Raw genomic sequence first — 26,934 nt, forward strand, 5'->3', positions numbered from 1 at the left:
TGGTTTCTAAATCAAATCGTCAAAATCAATTAAAACCCTCTATTGGTAAAAGAGATCACAGAACACTTTTTGACATTTAAATCAAGTTTCCAAGATCGACACCAGATGGCGACTCCATCAACATCTTCTTGAAGTTTTAAACAATCTGAAATAATTTTAATAGGTCTAAAGATTTTTGGCATCGTCTGCATATAAGAGACATTGTGAATCTATACAAATACCTGGTAAATCATTTATATAAATACTGAATAACAGAGGGCTAAGTAGTGATTCCTGGGATACACCCGATGATACTTGGCACTTCTCGGAAAAGCGACTATCAACAACTACTCTTTGTTGACGGTTACTTAAATATGATTTTAACAACTGTAGAACTTCACCAGAAAAACCATAACGTTCTAGTTTGTAAACTAATAGTCTATGATTAACAGATTCAAAAGCCTTACAGAAGTCAGTGCTATCAGCTTGTAGTTTCTTGTCAAAACAGTTTGCAAGAAAATCAACATAAGTTACAAGGTTGGTCTGACGATTGGTAGTTGACGATTTTGCAAGTCAAACACCGGAAGTGACCGTACCAGTTTTGAGTCTTACATCTTGAGTAGTAAAGGATGTTAGATCTTGGGCGGTGGGGGTGATCACAATCAGATTGTGAATATTTTTTTACAATGGTAAATTTTCGAAAAAGAAATTCCAAGTGAGTCATGATGTGCTAATTTTTTTCTTAACTAAACTGTCAGATTTATCATTTTTTAGCGTTCTGATTTTATTTTTTATTTTTCAAACTAGTTTGAAGATTTTTGTCCTAATTTTTTTGCTTTGAATTTTTTTCTGTTTTTGACCATCCCCTCCCAAGATCTAATGTTCCATCCCTAACAGATACGAACACAAAATTCCAAAGAGAAATCGGTGAACGCCGATGATAATTTTCGAAAAAATTGTGAATAAACGAAATTTACAGTTTCAGCGGTCTTTAGCTCAGCTGGAAACACAAAACGCTGGGAGACGAGACCAGTGCCGCAGTGATTCGGTAACCCCACCTATAGGCGAAACACACATTGTAGATCGGATAAGTGAGAAAATATTTCAAATTGTGGCACAAGTATGAAAATTAGCATGTTGGCATATTTTAGGTCATTCTTTAGGACGAAATCATTAGCCATGCAGAAATTCGATATGTCGGCCATTTTTCAACATGGCCGCCAAATCAACTTCCGGAAACATGAAATCTTTGATGATTTAGGAGATTATCATCTGAATTTAACAATTTCGGTGGCTAGACCCATGTTTTCAACTATGTTGAGTCTGTATCTGTTATTTATTTTGTGATATTGTCCACCATTGAATCAGAAAATTGCTCTGCCAGTAAATTACAGTTCGAAAAGTACATTTAATGTGTCATAAGCTAAAATTTGTAATAAAAGATTTTCACCTCTCAACCACCTTTTTGCTATTTTTGACATCTTTACGACATACCAAAATTCTGTAAATATTGTTTGATCAGGATGGTTTTGATGAATGGACTAAAGGTCGTTTTGTGGACAGGTTTTGTCAATGAAGTATAGTTGACGTTCCTTAACCTTTTTCTGATAAAAATATATTTCTTTTTTCAGTAATATCGTAGTTGATGTTTCCGTGTGAAGATATTGACTCTTTTTATGAAGTCCATATTATTGTTGCACGTATGAGCATACGTAAAGAATTCACCTTTAATAAAGGCTTTGAAAGTGTTGTTTGGGTGGCAGGAACTTCTTAAAAAATATTGGAACGTGTCAGTTGAGTTTGTGTGGGTTTTAAAATGGAGCCTATTTGCTCAATTTTATCTCTGACCTGTGAAACCACTAAGTCAAGGTATGGGATTTTGTCGATAGAATGTTCAAATGTGAATTTGAATGTAGGGTGCAGAATGTTGCACTCCTTGACAAATGTTAGAAGTTCACATTCTATTCCTGTGTAAATAGTCAAAATGGCGTCTCTGAAATGTTTCCATAGGAATATTTGATCCAAGGTGAAATTTAATACAATTTTCTTCATTGCATGGAACCTAATATCAGTTATTTCTGGTGAGGCTGGTGAGCCTATTCTGCGTCCACAGATTTGTTTTAGTATTCTCTGTTGAACTCAAATATATTTTGTTTGAGAATAATCGACAGTAAGGCTTTCATGCAGTTTTTTTTTGTTTTTTTGACATTTTTTTTTTTTTTGGTTGGTGGTGTTTTACAGGCCATCACCACGATCATTGCATTTATGGCTTCCTTTTATAGCATTTTTGTGTACATTTATACCACGTCTAATGTTATCAAAATAGGGTTTTCTGGTATTTTTAATATTATATAGGGCTCAGCCCTTGGTGTCGCGCCAGGGGTTAAGATTGGCAATGTTATTTGTATTGATTCATAATAAAATATAATTAATTGTTACTTCATATACCTTTATATGACAACTATGCCCAGTTTCCCTCTGATGAAAGCAGTTCACGTACGTACACGACGTCAAACCCTGCAGCAGTGCAGGTATAGATTTTCTGTAATGTGTAAAAATGTTGGACAAAATTGGCAAGTTTTACCATGATAACAGCCTATTGCGTTAAACAAGGGACGTATTATGCAATCATTATCATTGCAATGGTAACAGCACTGCCCACCTTCCACTTGCAAGCTGAAAGCTATAGTGTTCCGTCTAAAAATAGGCAATTTTTAAATCTAGTTATTGACACAGGGGGCACTTTTCTAAAATTCAGTCCCAGCATTCTTTGCGTATGCTCCCCCCTCCGTTCATATGCACGACAGTTTTCTCCCTATGTTCTATTTTTTATGCGTGATATTAACGATATTTTGTATCAGCGACTAGGTGGATAATAATACTTACTTGCTAATAAAAGAGAATAGTTTATAAATGGCATGTTATAAAATAATAATTTGCACGTTTCGTATTTATTTATTTACGAGTATTCAAAAAAACATGGCGGCGCCCATGAAAGTAGGGTACACTTCCGGTTACTCGCATAGTATATTATGAATATGCGCATGCGTAGTCAGTAAGCCGCTGGCGCGACTATTAATTCTAGCTCGTTAAAGAAACCTTTTTTATTGTCTTTGGGCTATTGTTTTTATGAAACAGCCTAGAAATTCCGAGATTTGGTTTGTTTGCTGGATACGGTATCCGATAAAGATGTTCCTTCCAGGGGGGGGGGGGGGTGTATTTTGGTAGAAGATACCATCGTGGTGTGCATATTTTGGTGGCGTGATAGAGGAAGCTGTAAGTTGCCTTCTCAATAATTTTTTGTCGCACATGTTTTCAAATTTCTTCTATGTCCACCGCATTGTTAATGTCGCCCTGTGTTGCTTTACAATAATAGCTTATATTTGAAGCTTTCTTTTACTTTCCTTAATGTTTTCTATTGTATTCACAATTGCTATGTCTCTTCCTTTATCGAGACCTTTAATGTGATTTGTTTATTTTTTGACATATTGTTCAGAAAAGTAAGGAATTTCCCCTATATAATGATCTTAGTTGCTTCCAGACATTTTTCCAGTTTGGGGTTATCATTTTGTCAGTGGTGTCCATGTGGACTTATCTTCGAACGGATGTCTGATTGATTGATTTTTTCTCATGATATACTGGTGACTCAATATCATGATGCGCATCAATATGTGAATATCTTGTACGAGAGTTTATCTTTGTGAGCATTTTGGAATAGGAATATATTTCACGCCTTTGCTTAATGCTTTGATTCAACAGTCATTAACATTTAATTCGAAAGTAAAGGTTTTTGATGAATCTGAGGTTCTCTCTCATTTCTTGTTTTTGTTTAACCTTGCATTTGTTTTTGCGAAATTCTTGTAATTTTTTGACATTTTTGGTGTTTTTACTTTCTTTGTTTGTTTAAGAAGCTGTTTTTTCGTTTGTTTAATTTTCTATTTGTTTTTACGTCGTTATGTGTGCGGAGCCGGACACATGGTTTAATGACACGGTAGCTCTCTGTTTGGAGGTTATGGTGACATTTATAAAGGCTGTTAGGGTTTTTTGAGAGAAGAGAGGATTAGTTTTTCTTGCCTTTGAAAGCTAGCTTACCTTGCTTTTTTGCAGATTCCATGAATTTTGTTAAAAAGCTCTTTTCCTTTTGTTTTTCGCCTGGTTTTGCTGTTTGGTCAATATTTTTACTGTACCTCATTGATAAAAATAAGAGTAATGACGTAGCAACTTTGATAAGAAACTGGAGAATAGGGCAATCAAACACTGGCGACAATTTTTCCAGAAAAACTATCACAGCATATAAAGGAATAAAACATAAAAGTCATCCTCTTTCAAACAAAAATCAAACACGAGGGCAGTTTAAATGGACGGTCTGAGCATCAAATCACGCAACAGTCAGACCAGAGCATAACAATTTTAGCATCTCTGTTTGATTAACAATGGCTACCGTCAAAGTAAATATGCGGGGATGCAAAACCATTCGAACGACTGATGAAGGGACCGCCACTTTGGTCTGCGAAACACTGTTAACACGAATTACACAAACATAAAACCGTATTTCTGGGAACCCAGATAACTTGACAAGGGTCAAATATGGCAAGCCAAGTGTTGCAAAATTCAAAAACACATTTTTGTGTTCTAAGTTTTCATGTTTGTGTTCAAAAAATTTATGTTTATGTTCATAAAAACCATGTTTATGTTCTTAAAATGTATGTTTATATTCTTAAATTGTATGTTTATGTTCATAAAAATCATGTTTATGTTCTTAAACTGTATATTCAGGTTCATAAAAACCATGTTCATGTTCTTAAATGTATGTTTATATTCTTAAATTGTACATTTATGTTCATAAAAACCATGTTTATGTTCTTAAATTGTATGTTTATATTCTTAAATTGTATGTTTATGTTCATTAAAACCATGCTGTTATTCAAACTTTCATGCTTATGTTCATGAAGGTCATTTGTTTGTTCATTGAACAAATTTTATGTTCATTAAAACACTGCTTATGTCCATATCTCCCTGTTAACACTGAGGGCGCTCTGGAGTTAGCAGCACGAGACAGCTATGGCGGCGGACATCAGCAAGTTACACCGCATACAGCGAGAAAAGTGGGCTTTACGTGTGCTTAAAAGCAAAGCTTAGCACATCGTGGATCTAGACAAGTAGAGCGTGCTCGAAAACGGAAATCGATCACAAGTTTGTACTAAATACGGCTGTTCTCGGCGGAGAAACTGCACACTCTCATTCGGAGGCGCAACCAGCGGTTTAACGTTGTAGGCCTAAATGTCTACGCACTTTCGAAGTCCAAAGTCAAAGACTCAGGGCTGTGGGAGGCACTCTGATCCGATGTAGAGATGGGTCTGTCACAAGTGAGGGGAGGACCACACAACAAAATACCCTAATACGATAAAGGGAGAACCATTTGATTTCTGGGGGGGCATGGAGGATTTTGAGAAAATAAATTTGTCACCAGGTGAGATAGAAGAAAAAAAAATGATCCTGTCATGGCCTGAGAAAAAATTGTCATAACAAACAGAAGTGAAAAAAAAATTGTCACAATGCATCAGAAATTCGCAAAATTTGGGAACCTTATTCTCATGTATTCTTTGCCGGCGCGCCGCCATAGGCGGCGCAAATGTTTTTACCACAAGCAATTCTTATGTTTTTTCCCCAGCACTTATGATATAAGCATGCACTACATAGGTCTACTTTACACCTCAGTACACTCAATGTTTTCCTTCTCTTTTCTGACCCAAGAAATCACATTGGAGGATTTCTGTTGCAATATCTCAATGGCATAGGCACTATCTAAAGGGGACTATTTGACTTCTGTAAATTGTTAAAATTTAAAACACAAGACAGGAGTCAATAAACTAGTGTTAAAACCAATATATTAATTCTCTCAATATAAATATGTTATAAAGATGAACAAGTTAACAATGAAAAAGTGAGGAACAACAATATAATGAAATAGAATGTGAGAGCCTTGTTTCTCTGACCACAAATAACATCTTCCCTGAGAACTTACATCGATGCTTGGTCATGTTGATTATAATATGACACCACACACTGGATCACATACCGGGTCAAAGCACTATCGATTCACCGGTGTCTCGCCATGTATTCGGAGGAATGTGAGGGGGTTAGGGGTCACTAAAAAATTGAAAACTTCAGGGGGGCATTACTCAAAATGTGGCGGGGTATCTCAATTTCTTTGTGCGAAATAAATTGAAACACATCTGAGATTGCACATTTGCACACATCCATTTCTCAAAATTTTCACTGCGAGAGGGGGAGGACCCCCCTCTCGTGCTCTCCCCCTTGGGTCTTCTAACAGTTTTACTGGGTAAAAGACAAAATTTAAATTGAAAATATTAAGAAACCTCTCGGATTGCACTTCACTGCATCGTGGCGCACATCAATTTCTCAAAATTTTCACAGGATCGAGACAAAACTGAACTGTTGTGAATTCATCCTTTATTATCACAGAAACATGTTTTAATGTACCTCAGTTCAATGACCATTTTGACAGATAAACATACCATATTCCGGCTTTTTATTAGAAGCTGGCAGCTGGAGAAATGACGCAAGAAGCTAGGTCACAGCTTTTCCGTTCCTGTATATTCATTTGTCTTCAGTCTCTGGCAAACAGAACTGTTTTTCACAAATGATGACCCCCCTTTGTCAGACGAAAAAAATTGATGACCCCCCCCCTCCCCCGCTAAAAAATAACCAAAACCCATATGTCAAATTTACCCGCACGGTTTGGATTTTAACTCCGGTACGCGGCACACTTGATTCGTGTAGCAGAGATGCCAGTGCACAAACTTCTCAGCCACATCCATGCAAACGTCTGTTAATTAGGACGACTGTAAGGCAATTTTAACTTCATTTCCATAGACAACTTATGTCCATGGACATTGTATAAAGTAAACTTTATTGGAGTGGTTCGCCAAAGGCAGCCCTTCGGTTAAGACGGTCATGGGCCATTACGTAAAGTCAACTTTATTCTCATGGGCAACCAAAGGTGGCCCGCTGGTAAAAAGAGGGTCGATCATGGCCATTGCACGAAGTAAACTTTACTGAACATGCAGGGCCGCTGAAGGCGTCCGGCCGTTAAGATGGTCATGGGTATTACAATAAAGTCAATTTATTGTAGTGGGCCGCCGCAGGCGGCCCGCCGGTATAGAGGGTCGATCATGGCCATTGCATGAAGTAAACCTAATTAGAGTGGGCCGCCAAAGGCGTCTGCCCGTTAAGAGGATCATGGGTAATACATAAAGTATAGGATTTTGCCAGTCCCCCCCCCGGGTCGTAAAAACTGAACGGTCCCTTAGGTCTGTTTTTGTTCGGTCCTCTTCTCACTAGTAACGGACCATTCTCTACATCAGATTTTAACCAGAGTGCCTCCCACAGCCACAACAACCCTAAGTCTTTGACTTTGGACTGCCAAAATGCCATAGGCAAACCGGTGGTTTTGCCCCGAGTCGGAGAGCGTGCAGCACAGTCACCTTTGGTCGGAATATTCCACTCGGCGTCTAGACGTGTGTACATATGCCTGAGAAGGAGATGTACACACGGGCATAGACGCTGAGCGGAATAGACCAACCATAGGTGACTGTAGGTGTGCGTGCAGTTTCTCCGCCGATATTTAGTAACCACACAGCCCTGAGCCTTTGACTTTGGACTTTGAAAGTACGTAGACATTTACAACGTTAAACCGCTGGTTGCGCCTCCGAATGAGAGCGTGCAGTTTCTCCGCCGAGAACACGCGATATTTAGCACAAACTTGTAATCGATCTCCGTTTTCGAGCACGCTCTACTTGTCTAGATCCACGATGTGCTAAGCTTTGCTTTTAAACACACGTAAAGCCCACTTTTCTCGCTGTATGCGGTGTAACTTGCTGATGTCCGCCGCCCACAGGCGTGATGTTTTCTGGGTAGTTTCTATAAGTGTAGTTTATTCTACGTTTCGACGTTCTCTTCCGTAGCCTAATCACCAAGGTAAGAAACAGAATTATCCGGCCTGCCAAGAAAACTGCCCGTTCTAGTCGAAAAATAAACACGAATCCTACAGTCAGTTGCCTCGTTCGACGCGGAAGGCTCTCTACTGTCCAAAAAACACTCTCATGTCACGATAAAATGACAACTTTAGGAGAAATCTGCCGTGTTTTGACAAACTAGGCATTTCTGGCGTCCAACGTTGTAATAACGCAACTCATTATCATAATTGTACGCCGTCCGCATCGCTGATTGGTCCGTGAGCAACGCCATCAACGGCATCAGACTGAGATGCACCACTTTCTATGTGCAGACACCGTCCATTATGTTAATGAGTTGCGTTATTACAACGGTGGCCATCAGAAACGCCGATGTTGTCAAAACGCGGCAGATTTCTCCTGAAGTTTTCATTTTATCGTGACATGAGTGTGTTTTTTGGACAGCCGAGATCCTTCCGCATCTAACTAGGTAACTCAATGAAGGATTTGTGTTTATTTTTCGACAAGAACGTGCAGTTTTCTTGGCAGGCCGGATAATTCTGTTTCTTACCTTGGTGATTAGGCTACGGAAGAGAACGTCGAAACGTAGAACTACACTTATAGAAACTACCCAGAAAACATCACGCCTGTGCCGCCGCCATAGCTGTCTCGTGCTGCTAACTCCAGAGCGCCCTCAGTGTTAACAGGGAGATATGGACATAAGCAGTGTTTTAATGAACATAAAATTTGTTCAATGAACAAACAAATGACCTTCATGAACATAAGCATGAAAGTTTGAATAACAGCATGGTTTTTATGAACATAAACATACAATTTAAGAATATAAACATACAATTTAAGAACATAAACATGGTTTTTATGAACATGAACATACAATTTAAGAACATAAACATGGTTTTTATGAACATAAATGTACAATTTAAGAATATAAACATACATTTTAAGAACATGAACATGGTTTTTATGAACATGAACATACAATTTAGGAACATAAACATGGTTTTCATGAACATAAACGTACAATTTAAGAATATAAACATACATTTTAAGACATGAACATGGTTTTTATGAACATGAATATACATTTTAAGAACATAAACATGAAAACTTAGAACACAAAAATGTGTTTTTTTGAATTTTGCAACACTTGGCTTGCCATAGTCAAAGCACTATTGATTCACAGGTGTCGTACCATGTTTGCCGTTGTCGTGAAACAACATTGATCTACTATCCATACTATATCACTAAGAAAGGTAGAAACAAGGTGTGAAGTTGCCCTCATTTCCTGTTTCCATACTGTATCTGCTTGCTGAGGGAAGGGAAAGAAATATGCATGGTACACATGGAATGTCTTTCAGGATATCTCTGACACCTTTAGAACACTCACTCAACAACCGGCATTAGTCAATGATGAGGGTCTTGCAGTTTCAGAAAAGATTGTTGAATGTTTGTGTTGTAGATCAAGCATAGCTATACATATGAGCGATGCAAGATTGGACCTATTTGCAAGCAGCAATAATTATGCAATTTAATTCCTCCAATTCAGTTGACACTCATACAACATGCCAAACGTGATGCATATCAGGGTAAGCCTATTTCACGTGCTGCATGCCACATGCCGCTAGACACGAGCACATTGATTCATTTTCATGGATAAATCAACATTCGGGCTTCAACGCCGCCTTCTTAATGTATGAACTGGTGACCAGCGAATGTGTGTTTACGAATTCTACGTTAAGGGGCATATGCAGAAAGGGACTCGAGAGAAATTATAGGGAGGGAGGGACAGTATTTTTCAAAATCACACTGCGCGTAAAATTGTAACATTAAAAATTGATCAAAGTTCTGTACATTAATTTTATATACCATATGGTAAGGTTGCTATATTTCAAGTATCTAGGTCTTAAGCCATGATAATGTTAAGAAGATTTTTACAATATTATTTTTGAGAATTTATGACCTTTGACCTGAACTATCTCCCCTCTGCAACTAAGCTGTGGCTTATCCTACGTAAGAGTCAAATACGGTTGGTGTCTATCGAACTGTGACTGGTATGAGATACTAACCTTCAACCCTTAAATCATCCTGTACCTCACTAATTATGCACATCTATAAATTATAGGCTAGCTAACAGAGGTGGAGGTCTCAAGTTTACTGGACGGAGATGATTATGTTAACTAAGATTTCTGCTAAAATATCAAGCGACCAGGATGACATTTGACCTAGCCAATATGGCTATAGGTCTGATGATTTGCTGGACGGCCATCATGGGAGGAAAGTGTACAGCAAAAATATCAAGTAACCAGGATGACCTTTGACCTGAATTTAACTTATTTGCCAGTATATTAGTGCAACAGCCTTCCTATTTGGTGGATGAGGCGTCACATTATGAATTAGTAAATATTTGTCAAATAAAATATTATTGATGTTGACTATAGCACGTACAGGGACGGCATAACAATTGGGGAGAGTCACTTTTCTCAGCATCATTTTGAAAAATTCGCCCTCCCTCCCTATAATTTTTTTCCAGTCCCTTACCGGCCAGCACATGTTGAATTCGTGAACACACATATCGCAGGTCACTACTTTATGCACATACAAGGCGTCTATTAAATGTGATTTAACAGTGAAGATGAATCGATAAAGTGAATTGGGGTGAAAGTGCACCTATTTCTAGCTTAACATGCTAAGGGAGCGTTCAGTTTTTACGGCCTGGGGAGGGGGGCCGGCAAAATCTTGTCGCCGGTGTTCAAAAAAATATAGACCCCCCTGCATTTTTCGTGAAATAAAGATGACCCCCCTTTGTCAGACGAAAAAATTTGATGACCCCCCCCCCCCCCCCGCTGAAAAATAACCAAAACCCATATGTCAAATTTACCCGCATGGTTTGGATTTGAACTACGGTACGCGGCGCACTTTATTCGTGTAGCAGAGATGCCAGTGCACAAACTTCTCAGCCACATCCATTGAAACGTCTGTTAATTAGGACGACTGTAAGGCAATTTTTAACTTTATTTCCATAGACAACTTATATCCATGGACATTGTATAAAGTAAACTTTATTGGAGTGGTTCGCCAAAGGTAGCCCTCTGGTTAAGACGGTCATGGGCCATTACGTAAAGTCAACTTTATTCTAGTGGGCCACCAAAGGTGGCCCGCCGGTAAGAGGGTCGATCATGGCTATTGCATAAAGTAAACTTTACTGGACAGGGCTGCTGAAGGCGTGCGGCCATTAAGATTGCCGTGGGGTATTACATTAAGTCAATTTATTGTAGTGGGCTGCCGCAGGCGGCCCGCCTGTAAAGAGGGTCAATCATGGCCATCGCATGAAGTAAACCTAATTGGAGTGGGCCGCCAAAGGCGTCTGCCCGTTAAGAGGGTCATGGGTAATACATAATGTATATTTATTGTAGTGGGCCGCCGAAGGCGGCCCGCCGTAAAGAGGGTCGATCATGGCCATGGCATAAAGTGAACTTTATTGTTGGTATTATGTTTTTGAAAATGTGGTGACCCCCCCTTTCCTACCAGTGAAAAAGCGATGACCCCCCTTTGCGGATTCCAAAATTATGATGACCCCCCCTGGATTTTGCCGCCCCCCCCCCCGGCCGTAAAAACTGAACGGTCCCTAATCGTGCATTGTGAACTCGGCGCGTGGCTCCTGGCAGGTGGCACGTGAATTAGGCTTACCCGCATATCAGGCAGGTCATATATGGGGACAGGAAATTGTATAATTTGCCAAACAGACCTACACCAAGAGACTTGGGATGGGCATAACAAGGTGACACTTGGTGCATCTATAGGACAGCTCCATCTCCTATTGCTGAAAGTTGTCAAGAGTTGACAAAATGTGGCTGTATAATAGAGAACGTGTCGGTTGGTGTGGGTGTTATCGCAGTGGTCTGATTTGCACAGTACTTTGAAGTTGTTCTGCCTAAACTAATATCACGTTAATGTTGACAAAATAAAGTTTTAGTATTTGGTCTGGAAAAGTACCAAACACTTTTTTAGCTCACATTTGGTATACCAATATGAGGTTATCGTATAAGCTGAAGTCGATGGCGTATGTATGTATGTATGTATGTATGTATGTATGTATGTATGTATGTATGTATGTGTGTATGTGTGTATGTGTGTATGTGTGTATATGTGTGTATGTGTGTATGTATGTATTGTATGTCCGTAAACATAAAAAACCTCGCAAACCGGTGCACCTTTCAGCTTGATATTTGGTGTGTAGATGCATCCTGGGCTATAGATGGGATTTTGTACAAATGAAGTCTGCATTGCCAAAATTATGCAAATGAGCTTACAAAATGTGAAAATGGTCAAGAATTAATAACTCAAGAACCGCTGTTTGATTGCTTTGAAAATTTGTGTTCACCTTAGGTGAATCTTATACAGTTTTATGAATATCGTGAAGATATCTTTAATTTTGTATTTTTGCTGAAATTTTTGGTGATTTTTCTCATCATTTTCAGTAAAATATCGTCTTCTCTGAACCGCCAGCCCAATCGCTCTCAAATTTAGGTTGGATGTTTGCGAGGGTGTTACTCTTCTAATTTGTTGAAATTACGACAAAAATTGGAAAATTAAAATTTTCGGACAATTTTTGTCATTTTTGGTCAAAAAATCGTAAAAAGTATTTTCTTTTGAAAGCCCCTGGACAGACAGCGTTTATATTTGGTACACAGATGTCCAGAGATGACAATAGTTAGATATGTGGAAATTGTCCTGAAATACACAAATTTGTATTTTAAGACAATTTTGTAATTTTTGGTTAAGAAAACTCGTTCTCAAAATTACTTGTCTGATAGCTTTGTAATTTGGTATAAAAGTCCCAAGGGAGATAAATTTTCTGCTCAAAGTGTTGGGAAACCCCCAAATTTGTGTATTTTAGTTAATTTTCTCAGTTTGTGACCTTAAATGACCAAACCAACCCAGGATATGTTGTAAGAGAGTTTGAAAGGCTGTGAACATAATTTTGTCATATTTTATTTTGTTATGTGTTATTGGATTATGGATTGGTATGATTGCGATTATTTTACTATGACCAGGTCGATGCTCCTGCTGGTGGACATATCGTCCCCGAGGGCATCATCCAACTGGTATTTGTACATGATAATGAATGACTGTATAAGAGATATATTCATACCGGCTGGGACGTCGCCCGGGTTAACAAGGTCCCGACCAGCTACACGGGACACAGTAGCTCAAAAACCGTGTGTCCCTCGGATTATCCTTCGGGATGTTACTAAGACCTCATGCGTGCTATCAGAGGGCAATTTTTATCACAGAAATGGAGAAAGCTTCCGGACAATTAAACCTGCAAATTGCCACTGACTGACTGTTTAAAGTCATCTCCAGCTTGTGATTATACAGGTTCCATTACAAAGTGTGGTATTAAAAACTGCAAAACTTGCAGTATGCTCATCACTAAAGAACAGTTCAGTAGTAGTTTGACAGGGAAGACCTATTCTACCAAATGTCTGGAACCTCTGAATTGCACTACCAAAAACGTAATCTATGGAATTGAGTGTTCTTTGTGTGGGCTCATTTATGTTGGTGAAACAGGAAACAGCTTACGATCTAGAATGAACGGACATCGCAGTGGAGTGAATCGATCTTTGGACGTGCAACTTTATAAGCATTTTAACCAAGACGATCACTCCACTTTGTCTATGCGTGTCCGTATTCTTGAAAAAATATACCATCCAACCAACAGCCCCACACTTAGTTCACCATTCCGTAGACAGAGAGAATACCACTGGATTAGACAGTTAGGTAACGCAATGCCTTATCGTTGTAATGACAACATCAAAGATATAGGCAATCTCTCAAGTCCTGGTTGTTCAGAAGTGAATGTGATGGGCCTCTTCGAGTCTTCTGTCCGTAGAAGACGTAGTCATGGACATAGGCGTTACCATCGGCCTAAATTGAATACATCTACCTCCAACTGCCATGACAAATTTCATGAAATGCTTCTTTTATTACAGAAGCCTTTAGGTCTCCATCACATTCGTACTTCATTATTTGCTCTTTCCATCAAGGACTTGAGAGGGTTGCATGGCTATGCATTGGGATTGTCCTTGACAGATCCGAACAAACAACTGTACAGACTGGTCAGTATTATTGCTAATATAGCACTATACAGACTATACAAGCCTGTTCGTGCTGAACCTATGACTGATGATCATCGTCATTTCATACATTTCCATTTACTAACAAAAGAATTGATGCCATTAATATCAGCAATATACTTCACAACAGAAAGGTACATCAACTATACCTTTACACTTTAAGAACCAGTCTGTACCTATTCTGTCATATCGATACACCAAGATAATCTCCAATAAAATATTCAATTACAATAAGGCATTGCGGCACTTAAAAATTGATGAATTCCTTCAAACACCAGCATCCTGTGACTGCTCTATATCTCCCTTCAAATATACTCCAGTTGGCCATGTCATCACTGGTGATCTGAACTTGGTTGAACATCACCACCTTCGTAAGATATTATCTTGTGGACCCAAGTTCAGAGAACCTCGCAGGATCAACTGGAACTATAATTTTAAGATCATTACGGACCCTGTTGAAGAATATGCTAGAAAATGGGCTAAAAGGGAGGATGTAGAGCTAGATACACTGTCAGAATGGGTCAAATCTGTGAGGAAAATAGTTCGTGGCCGTATTGGTCGACTAAAATCACACGTTTGCAGAAGACCCTATTTAAAGATCCTGATGCTGTTAAGTGTTTGAATGATATCCATGACAAATATGTTGTCGTCCCTGCTGATATAGAGAAGTATTATTTTGAATGTCTTATAGACGAACTTGCTGGAACTAAGACCTCCACCAACTCCACTTACAGACAATCAATGTTCACAAATCTGAAATTTTGGCAAACCATAAGTCATTCATGGATAATTTTAATAATACAACAAAGGATGACCATAATACGTTGCCTAGCTTATACTGGATACCAAAGCTCCACAAAACACCTTACAAAGCTAGGTTTATCGCAGGATCTTCAAAATGTTCAACAACAGAGTTATCGAAGATTCTGACTTCTGTTCTTTGTACTGTTAAACGGGGACTTCAAGCATACTGTGATGTTGTCTTTTCTCGGAGTGGTATAAATCAAATGTGGATATTAAAAATTCGAAGGAACTCTTGGAAAATTTGAAATCAAGATCTGTTTCAAAAATAACATCAATTATTTCGAAATTAATTGAAAAGGCAGCTTTTCTTCAAATTAATTCATATTTATGTAATAATAATTTATATGCGAAGTGTCAGTCTGCTTACCGAGAGGGTCACAGCACTGAAACTGCTCTCCTTCGAGTGCACAATGATGTGCTGCGTGCTCTAGATCGGCGAAGTGATGTCATTGCAATTCTCCTGGATCTCTCTGTTGCTTTTGACACCATCGACCATAACATTTTAATACACAGGTTACGTTGCAGGTTCAGAATTGACGGTACTGTTTTACAATGGATCATTTCCTATCTAAGTGACAGGACAATGAGGGTGTGTGTTGGGTCGGTGGTGTCAACAGCACAGTCGCTTGACTGTGGTGTTCCTCAGGGATCTGTCATTGGACCTGTGCTTTTTAGTTTGTATACAGCACCCCTTGAGGACATCATAGAAAAGCATGGTTTAGAATCCATGTTCTATGCTGACGACTCCCAACTGTACATTACTTGCTCTCGTGTCTCCACACCGACAGCTAAAATTGAGAACTGTATCGAAGAAATCAGACAGTGGATGTCTGCAAACTTGTTGGCACTGAATGATGGCAAGACTGAGGTGATTAGATTCTCGTCGAAATTCAGTGATGGAGGTCAACCACGTGCTTGTAGTCTGTGGGTTGGGGGAGTTAGCGTTCATTCATCCCCTGTAGTTCGTGATCTTGGTGTTACACTTGATGCAACAGCATCTATGTCAGCTCATATCACAAATTTATGTAAGTCTGCTTCATTTGCTTTATGGAAAATTGGAAAAATCCGTAATCTTCTTGATACAAGTTCTGCAGAAAAATTAGTACATGCGTTTGTTACATCAAGACTCGATTACTGTAATAGTTTAATGTTTGGCCTTCCGAATTATCAAATCAGGAAGTTACAACTTATACAAAATTCAGCTGCACGTCTTGTATTGAAAATAAAGAAAGCAGATTCTATTCAACCAGTACTACGTAGTTTACACTGGCTACCTATTTATAAGCGAACAGAGTTTAAAATTTTTTGCTTAACGTTCAAGGTTTAAACGACACGGCCCCGAGATACATAAAAGAGCTCATACGCGTTCGTAATCTGGAGCGATCACTTCGGTCGACTGCTGATGGTGCAGCGATCAGTTTACACCAGCCGATCGCTAACACTGTGTTTTACGGAGATCGGTCTTTTTCTGTTTGTGCTCCGCGGCTGTGGAACAGGCTACCATCAAAACTCCGATGTGTTGATAATTTTAACGTTTTTAAGTCTCATTTAAAAACTTACCTTTTTAAAGAGAGTTACTTGTGTGATTTTTAACCATTTTCATTGCTGTATTTTTTATAACTGAAATGTAATGCGCCTTGAGATGTCTTTTACATGGAAGGCGTTTTTAAAGCAATAAATATTATTATTATTATTATTATTATTATTATTATTATTATTATTAAAACTTTCGATTTTTCCACATTGTATACCACAATATCACATGATAAATTGAAAGAACGCTAGAAAAACATCATCAACCAAGCATTTTTCTACAAAAACGGCTCACGCCGTTACAAATATGTGGTATTAGGGTATAATTCTACATATTTTGTGAAAAATATAACTAACGCTAGAGTGTTTTATACCGAGAAAGACATTATCAGTATACTTGATTTCCTCATTGACAACATATTTGTTGAATTTGGAGGACACATTTTCCAACAGTGTATAGGAATTCCTATGGGCATTAACTGTGATCCCTTACTTGCCGACTTTTTTCTGTTCTCATACGAGGCAGAATTTATCCAGAACCTAATCAAACAGACGAAGGTCTCTGTAGCGAGAACTTTCAACTTAACATTTAGATACATAGACGATGTCAATGAATAACTCTGAATTCAGTGACTATCTCGCTATGATTTCTCCTCCAGAATCGGAGATTAAAGAAACTACAGAAACGGCCTCTTCTGCTTCATATCTGGACATTTTACTTGAATTTGACTCTAATGGTCACCTTTCTACCAGGCCTTATGACAAGAGAGATGATTTCAACTTTAGGTATTACCTCATAAGTAATATTCCACTCTCATCAGCTTATGGGTATACATTTCCCAGCTTATTCGATATGCAAGAGCATGCAGTTCATATGGTGATTTTGTAGAGAGACATGGCCATCTCTCTTACAAACTGTTAAATCAAGGTTACACCAGAGCAAGACTTGTCTCTATATTCAGGCGCTTTTTTGACAGGTATAGCAAGCTGGTAGATAAATACAAAATCTCTCTTCGACAAATGATCGCTGATGGCATCGGTGACATTGGACCTTAGTTAGTGACCACTACCTATCTGACTTACAGATTGATATATGGCGGTGCCACATGTGGGGCAGGATGCGCTTACTATTTTCGAAACCCTGACATCACTTCTTGGTCTTTTGGCAAGAGGTCCATATATTTTTCTTTCATGAATTTGACTTTGTTTGTGTACCGTCTATTTACTGTCTGTTCTGCGCTGTTTTGTGTCTATGTATACAACTATTGTCTTACAAATTCTGACCTAGTGTTATTGGATTATGGATTGGTATGATTGCGATTATTTTGGTATCAATTTGTAGGAACTTTGATCCAGAAAACAAAGCTGATTTAAATTTTTTCATTGCGGACCAATTTTGTAACTTTTGCATGTAAGACACACAAGAACTGATGAGAAATTTGGATCCAGGATAATTCCATATGTCGTAATCACCCTCACAGTGGAAGGCATTTCACCATCTGAAACTAATTTAAGTGCTGTTTACATTCGAATGATAGCACTCATAGCATTAATTAAAAAATCCCCAAGGTTGTAAATACATTTCCTGCCATCTGGCCTTATGTAATACCAAGGGGTGGAACATTTGATATTTAGGAGGGAGTAGGGTCTAGACGATTGATGAGGTAGCATTACTTTTTACCAGATCCCTTGTACATTTTTCCCCACTTTTCCCACCTTTTCTTTTTATCAAGCCTTCTCTGTCTATTTTTTTGTTGACATTTAAATTTGCTTATGTATTTAGGATCTGCTTGTCCCATTGCTATATAAGTTTATATGCATGTTCCTAAAGATGACCTCCAGTACCTAAGTTGGAGACCTTATTTGCTTTTGTCTTTCTTGTTTTTCTGGTTTAAATATTTCTTGAATGGACCAATTCAAACCGAATATGAGCACAGTGTGTCCTTGACGGTATTTTTGAAAAATGGTTATGGTTCCATGAGTGCTAGTTCAATAGTTAAAGTTTGTATGTTTTCCATTAAGAGATGAACGGAATTACAAAGTATACCTTAAAACGTGAAAGAACAATCTCAGGTACATAAAAACATACAATTTCATACTAAATTCACTTAAATCGGTAATGAATTCTGCATTTTATAACTTAAAATATAGTACATATGGATTTGCTTAGAAGTTCTATTGGAAAATGGCCACCATACGGCCGTCATCTTAGATGAACAAAATCATAAAATATGCCTTTAAACCTTTCAGAACTGTCTGAGGCACATAATAACATAAGATTTCATACAAAAACCACTTAAACGGCAATAAACTGTGCTTTTTATGTCATAAATAGTATATCGATTTGCTTGGAAGCCCACAATTGCCATGCAGCTGCCGTCTTCGATTTCAAAATCAAAAATATGCCTTTAAACCTGTAAGAACTGTCTGAGGCACATAAAGAACATAAGATTTCATACAAAAACCACTTAAACGGCAATAAACTGTGCTTTTTATGTCATAAATAGTATATCGATTTGCTTGGAAGCCCACAATTGCCATGCAGCCGCCGTCTTCGATTTCAAAATCAAAAAATATGCCTTTAAACCTGTAAGAACTGTCTGAGGCGCATAAAGAACATAATATCTCATACAAAAACCACTTAAACGGCAATAAGCTGTGCTTTTTATGTCATAAATGTAATATATTGACTTGCTTGGAAGCCCACAATTGCCATGCAGCCGCCGCCTTGGATTTCAAAATAAAAAATATACATTTAAACATGCAATAGTAGTCTCAGGCACATAAAAAACATACAAATTGACACAAAAACCAACTTAAATGGGTACTAAATTGTGCATTTTATGCCTTAAAATCTAGTATATGGATTTGCATGGAAGCCATATTGAAAAATGGCCGCCATACGGCCGCCATCTTGGGTGGACAATAGCACAAAATATGCCTTAAGACCTGCAAAAAACAGCCTCAGGCACATAAAACATACAATTTGACACAGAAACCACTGAGATCGGTCATAAATTGTGCTTATTATACCTTAAAATATTTGCTTTGCAGCCATAATGGAAAATGGCTGCCATACGGCCGCCATCTTGGATTTTCTGGTGGCTTGCGTTGTTTTGTTACGAAGTGATACACCATTGCTGGGCCTGCAAAGTTTCATGCTTGTATCATAAAATGAAACATTTTGCCAAAATACCACACTTATCTGTTTTACTAACGTATAACGCCTCCACACCAAAATGACAAACTTTTGTACACTAGCAGGTAAAGCACTGATACTAACTGCTACCGATCGGCCATCATTTGCATCGTGCATAGTCAGCAAAAAAACCCAAAAAAAAACAAACAAAAAAAACCCAAAAAAACAGATTGCGTTTCAAGGAGCACAAAGTAAACCGCCATAACGAGTTTAAACGGTTGTCATTTCACACAATTTGTTGGTGAAATGGGATCCTTAATTACAGGCATACGGTTGACACAGCGCTCTCATTTAGCCGAAAGAGTTTCGTTGATAAACTCATCTTTGGACAAACATGGTGTAGATATACAGCCTAAGGGAGTTCATATGATAGAAATATGTAATCTTCTCTGTCATTGTTAAAACATTCGCTTGACAGGGTTAATCGATCACATTATTTTCCATAAACTCCTATTTCTACTTTTATTTAAAAATAATTGTTGTTGACTCTGAAATATGATTTACAGCCTTGCTTCGGACTCCTACCAACTGTCCTGGTCGATTGGCTTCTCCTTGTCAAAGCCGATCCAGAGTATCTGTGTCAAAGCCATTCCAGGGTGTCTCTATGACTGTGTCACAGCTAATTTAGTGGACAAATAACGCAACTTAAGATTGCATGTTTTTAGTGCCATATTAACGACGAAGTATCGATACACACTTTTGGTGAACAACAATTTTAATCGACGCCTAAGATGTTGACAAAGATGCTCATATGACGGGTTTGTCCCGTTACGACAATGATATAACTGATTTATTGATGATGTTTTTCGGTTTATTCTTTTAGCAGCGCCAAAGGAAACTAAACTTTTTTTTGATGGGAATTCGTCGATAACTTATCTGGATGAATCTAACCCCATCCAAGAGTTGGCCGAAATGACCTGGTGTTTTTGGATGAAGACAGTGGCCGGCATGACCTATGACGACAACACGGTGCTCGTGCACTACCAATCCCCCTTTTCTTCCCGTGCGACTTCTTACTCCATCTCATATGCCGTCACTTTCTTCATCGAGCAATTGAGGGAGTACCGACTCTGGGTAGCGGCATGTCAACCCTTTCCAAGCGTGTACCCCGAGACGGTCATTGGCACCACGTGTGCATCGCATGGGTCGGCAGAATTGGCCAAGGCCGTCGATGGTTGTACGTCGATGGCACCGGCATAACCCTTAGCGATGGGCACTTGGAGACGTTGCTGGGAAACGGGACGCTTTACCTCGGCTTCAGACCGGACATTGACTTTCGTCAGACCGTTGGCTTCGTTGGTGAGATGGCGCTGTTCAACATGTGGGACAGACATCTCAACATGGATGAAATCGCCGCGTTCGCCAAAGAGTGCGGCGACGCGACGGAAGGCAACGTGGTTGGATGGTCGGCGATGTTCGGAGGAAATGCAGAGCGAGAGAAAACCGTGGAAAGACAAAAAGACTTTTGCTGTAAGTTGCGCTTGAGTTTCTGGTTTACACATTAAAACAGTGAGTCCTACCGATAGACTAGACTGTCGACAGTCTCTTGTGCCTTTTCTGTATTGGTGTACTATTTCGCACATACGACGGTGGCAGGGGGATAGCGAAAGCATACTGCCTCGTGCTTCGCACTCGGATTGCCACAGCTCGCCCACGATTCCCCGCGCGTCGTATGTGCGAGAGACCGCAATACCAGACAGCAAAAGCACAAGGGACTGTCGACAGTCTCTCCTACCGAGAGCAAAGCATACTACGGGACCAAGAGGCAGTATCAGTCATAACAAAGTGTTGTTTCGTTTGACGAAATACTCCTGTCATCTCACAATTAGGGTCTTTGATAACGAAGTGTAATAAATGGTCAAGGTTCCAATCAATGGCCAACACCGTAGAACCGTTTTTTACTCGTTTGATGATTGTCCGCACATATACCAACAATCCTGTATAAATCGATTGGACAAATGACCGAGTAACTGACTGAACGAATGAATGAATTGACCAACAAACGAATGAATAGAATAAATATGAGTGAAATAAATGGTCGGAAGGAATAATATGTTATTCATTCCGTTTTCCATACTACTTCATGCCATATACTGCAAAAATGCCTTTCACGTCAAGTACGTACTTCTTATTTACAGCCAACGGAGATTGTGAAGACGTTGATTGTATGACGGAAGGTGCTTGCATCGATGCTCCCGTGGGCCAGTGTTCATGTCCGTCACAAACGTCGTGTCAAACAGGTAAGCTGTTGAAATCATACACGCGGCCTAACATATAAGGTACACTGGAGCAAAAAAAATGAATGAAGTGGAGTCTTCTGACATGGCAGCTGTGCGTTTCATTGACATAACAAGACGTATCCTAATAAAGCGCTTTAATACCAGTCAAGTTTATTTCGTAAAGATGCTCACTATTGTGGAAAGAGATAATCATTCTGTAAACGAGATTTGTCACATCATTGTTTCGCATCATCATGATCACCACCACCACCACCACCACCACCACCATCATCATCATCATCATCATCATCATCATCATCATCATCTTCCACTACTAAATGTTAAATCATGTTAAATCGTATACAGTCTCGGTCCCAAGACTGCTCTGTGGGGCTCTTATTCGATGGCCGGATGAATGTCTGGTTAAGTCGTGGCTCTATTTTCGGAATATTTTAGTTTTGGCATGTTTTATCCCTTCAAATAATTACGAGTGTGTCAATATCATCTTTAGCGTATTCTTCTTCGGAATCGTCTGTTGTTCAATGAATGCTTTATGACATCTCATTTATTCTCTATAGAGGGAAGAAAACTACAGTTCGATGGCTCGTCGAGAGTGGACGTGAATGTGAACGACAGAGTCACCCAAATCGATAGTTTGAGCATTTGTTTGTGGTTAAAGATTTCCTCATCCAGTGGTACCCTGTTCAGTATAACCACGCCGACATCTACCGAGAATAACACCATTCAGAATATCGAATTTCTTGGCTTCAGCCTGGTCGTACAAACGTACGGCGGAAACCGTCACAGCTGGTACTCCTACCTTACGCTGGATCCCTCGAAGGTGACGGACACCGATGGCACCACGTCTGCATAGTCGGCGAACTCACCGGAGACCTAAATACCATCCTGCGCATCTACAAAGACGGTATGATGATCACCACGCCATACTTAAGTCAAGCTGTGACGATGCGCGGCCTCGAGACGATCAGCCTGGCTGGGTCCCGGACACACAGAGCATCTCCGCCGAGGTGTACGGCTTTCAGTTTTGGAGTCGCGACCTCAGCAGTGAAGGCTCGGAGATTTATCTGATGTCGAGGAGGTGCGGAGAATACTACACTTATGGCGCACTGGTGTCCTGGTCTATGTTCTTAGACGCTGCCGTTGGCACCTCTGTTGCGACCTTACCGGCAGACGTCTGCCTCAAGGAAACGTAAAGACATGCACCAGACTCTTTTTCCCACCATTAGATACAAGCTGGTGGTTTTTAAAGTGACAAAGTCGCCCATTTTTTCCTGAATTTTGTTTGATATGAGACACTATTTATAATGTCTGACATGTTGAAAGATACTGAATGAATGGGTGACCATGCATATATTTTTATTAAAGAACTATTTGTCATTATTATCATTAGCCTGCTTGCTAACTCTGTTTTTTCAGACAAGCTACCATGACGCGGTTTGGGCTAGACTAGCTGTAAGCTATTTCCCGACCCCCCATTTACCCTCTACTTTGTTATTTTCTCCCTCTCGAGTTCATGTGTCATGTAACTGACTTTTTCACATCGGGTAAATAAACCACTTATGTATATTCGACCCCGATTTCAGGCAAATTAAGTGAAACCATGAGGAAAATGAATTAATGATCATGACCATTAAGTCTTTTTCGCCATGGTTTCATGTATCGTGTCTAAAACCGGGGTCGAATATGTGGCTTGTCACCCATTCAATCAGCCTCTTTCAACATGTCAAACAATAATTGAGTAGTATCTCGTATCAAACAAAATTCATGAAAAAATAGGCGACTTTGTCCCTTTAGGATCTTTTAAAACTAATTTTTGTATCATCATGTGTTGATTGATTCATTTCCCCCGCAACAATACAGATAATAGAGCTTAGAAAATTACATTCTCTGCTGGTTAGGTCAACAAGCTCGAAAGGCAAATGAACATGCACTTTTACAACGTTGATATGGTCCGGAGAAATGTTGTCACCCATTTGCAACTGCTTTTTTCTCGGTTTTTGATCTCAGTTGGCATCAGGAGTTGAAGTTTAATTTTTGAATAAAATTACTAATTACGCTTATCACACCGAGTTGTTTATCCTTTCCTACAATTAGAAGATGCGATTAATCTTCTATTTACACTGATGCCTGCCTCTCTGTTCATGATTTTGTTATTCTGCAGTGACATTAATATTGATTTGTTTTCTAGAGCTCTAACTATGCAGAGTGGCCGTTCTGCAGCACTAGTATAAAGCTTTCCTCCTGGGTACTCCAACTGTAACTTTCTTATAGGTCACGCTCCCCCTGTTTCTCCTACCCTCCCCCGCGTAATGAATCGAAATTTCGTTTGAAGTGTTATTTTTTCACGGACAGGGGAGATGTTGAATAGGATAAATAGGGGAGGCTGATCGATTTTTCTTCATTATGTTTTTACGGGAGTGGCGATGAGAAAAGTCATAGCACTATCATGGTACAATCAACTTCTGTACATCAATAGCAATAATGTGTAGACTGCAATCACCTTCAATTAGGATTAGCAAAGTTTAACAAAGCCGTCTACGAAATATCATGGGAGTTTTCTCATATACACATGCTATTTTGATTCTGATGTAAACGTGCAATGCTATAATATTGAAAGTCGTTGGAAACTGTGTCATGCTACAATTTTAAAATGTCCCGCTCCCTCGTACTCGGTTTTGCCTCAACCATTAAATGGAAAACCTTCCCGACACCTGGTTCACAAACAACAAATCCTCGCTGCGGTCTCCTCATAAAAATAACTCCACGCATCCCTCTCTGCTTGCACCCTCCCTATCGGCAAACTCCAACACAGCTGAGCCTCAATCCTTCCCTGTCTTCCAACTTGGGAAATTTTCAGCTTGCTGTAGAAGTAAAATTCTCGCCCGCCTTTTTTCGCCCTGTAGCGCAAGAAGAGTCGGAGCCGAAAAATCGCTAATTCCGTGAAGGAGAATAAATAAAAATAAATATAGTAATTTCATGCTGTTTTCATGATTTTGAGCTAAAAAATAAAAAAAAATATTCTTGGGGACTAATACAAAATGAAATAAAAGAAATTGGGAAAATTGATAGAATAAAAAGAATCTAAACGCATTCACATAAAATTTGAAACAAACAAGAATAGGACTTTGGTTTTATGTCTCACAGTCTTCAATAGGAAATGCATGGGTACTTAAACGCCCCCGGCGGTCATACCAAATCGAACGAGCAGTACCCGTCTGTCGAGATTTTATGAAATTGTCGAAAGCGCTTACTTTTTGGTTCAGAACAAAGGAGAATTTATACGTTAAGGGTATCAGCAGATACCACAATACCAATATGACGTCATCGATCATACCATTTTAGCCATTCGGGTATTCAGTTTTATAAAAATCTTCGAAAATTAACAAAGTTCAAACTTATAATATAATTAATTTTTATATTTTGGGGTCAAAACTACGAAATAGATGTTTTATTTCGGTTGAAAAGTACCGTAGCCACTGAACGCAACGATTTCTCACCGTTCTATATTTTGAGCAAAACAACTTGAAAGACCAAAACTGCATGCGGAAGCAACTCCGGCTGTCAGCAGTCTATTATTTCCCCTGACGGTTGTAGTAACGTATTACCACTCTACCGTTTCCAGCAACCCGATTTCATTTCATGCACAGGGGTACCAGCACTGGGAGTTTTGCTCATACATAACAAGTCTTCGAGATGACCGATATTGTTATGTGGTCGAAACGTATGCGGCGTGACCAAATCATTAAGAGTGTCACATCTCGTCTCAGCGACCTCGGAGAGGATATTCAATAGCCTTTGTCCTGTCCTTTGTGGCTCCGGAGCTGGTTATTTATCAAAGAAATTTAGTAAGCTGCTTTTGTGTGATTTCAATAAACGGTCCCTAATCGTGCATTGTGAACTCGGCGCGTGGCTCCTGGCAGGTGGCACGTGAATTAGGCTTACCCGCATATCAGGCAGGTCATATATGGGGACAGGAAATTGTATAATTTGCCAAACAGACCTACACCAAGAGACTTGGGATGGGCATAACAAGGTGATACTTGGTGCATCTATAGGACATCTCCATCTCCTATTGCTGAAAGTTTTCAAGAGTTGACAAAATGTGGCTGTATAATAGAGAATGTGCGTGTTGGTGTGGGTGTTTTCGCATTGGTCTGATTTGCACAATACCGTACTTTGAAGTTGTTCTGCCTAAAATAATATCACGTTAATGTTGACAAAATAAAGTTTTAGTATTTGGTCTGGAAAAGTACCAAACACTTTTTTAGCTCACATTTGGTATATATACCAATATGAGGTTATCGTATAAGGTGAAGTCGATGGCGTCTATGTATGTATGTATGTATGTATGTATGTATGTATGTATGTATGTATGTATGTATGTATGTATGTATGTATGTATGTGTGTATGTGTGTATGTGTGTATGTGTGTATGTGTGTATATGTGTGTATGTGTGTATGTATGTATTGTATGTCCGTAAACATAAAAACCTCGCAAAACCGGTGCACCTTTCAGCTTGATATTTGGTGTGTAGATGCATCCTGGGCTATAGATGGGATTTTGTACAAATGAAGTCTGCATTGCCAAAATTATGCAAATGAGCTTACAAAATGTGAAAATGGTCAAGAATTAATAACTCAAGAACCGCTGTTTGATTGCTTTGAAATTTGTGTTCACCTTAGGTGAATCTTATACAGTTTTATGAATATCGTGAAGATATCTTTAATTTTGTATTTTGCTGAAATTTTGGGTGATTTTTCTCATCATTTTCAGTAAAAATTCGTCTTCTCTGAAACCGCCAGCCCAATCGCTCTCAAATTTAGGTTGGATGTTTGCGAGGGTGTTACTCTTCTAATTTGTTGAAATTACGACAAAAATTGGGAAAATTAAAATTTTCGGACAATTTTTGTCATTTTTGGTCAAAAATCGTAAAAAGTATTTCTTTTGAAAGCACCTGGACAGACAGCGTTTATATTTGGTACACAGATGTCCAGAGATGACAATAGTTAGATATGTGGAAATTGTCCTGAAATACACAAATTTG

At 39.0% G+C, this 26,934-nt stretch overlaps 2 protein-coding genes across 3 annotated transcripts in view; both read left to right on the forward strand.

The window, feature by feature from the left end:
* LOC139131249 (uncharacterized) overlaps positions 1-26,934 on the forward strand; it is a 57,689-nt gene that overhangs the window by 4,509 nt on the left and 26,246 nt on the right. The window lies entirely within an intron of this gene.
* LOC139132173 (uncharacterized) lies at positions 15,501-23,223 on the forward strand. Its single transcript, XM_070698564.1, has 4 exons — positions 15,501-15,942; positions 20,700-21,119; positions 21,788-21,889; positions 22,447-23,223. The coding sequence occupies exons 1-4, from the start codon at positions 15,501-15,503 to the stop codon at positions 22,740-22,742; spliced, it is 1,260 nt and encodes a 419-aa protein (XP_070554665.1). The 3' UTR covers positions 22,743-23,223.

The sequence above is a fragment of the Ptychodera flava genome, chromosome 4 (genome assembly GCF_041260155.1).
Source record: "Ptychodera flava strain L36383 chromosome 4, AS_Pfla_20210202, whole genome shotgun sequence".
Taxonomy (NCBI): Eukaryota; Metazoa; Hemichordata; class Enteropneusta; family Ptychoderidae; genus Ptychodera; species Ptychodera flava.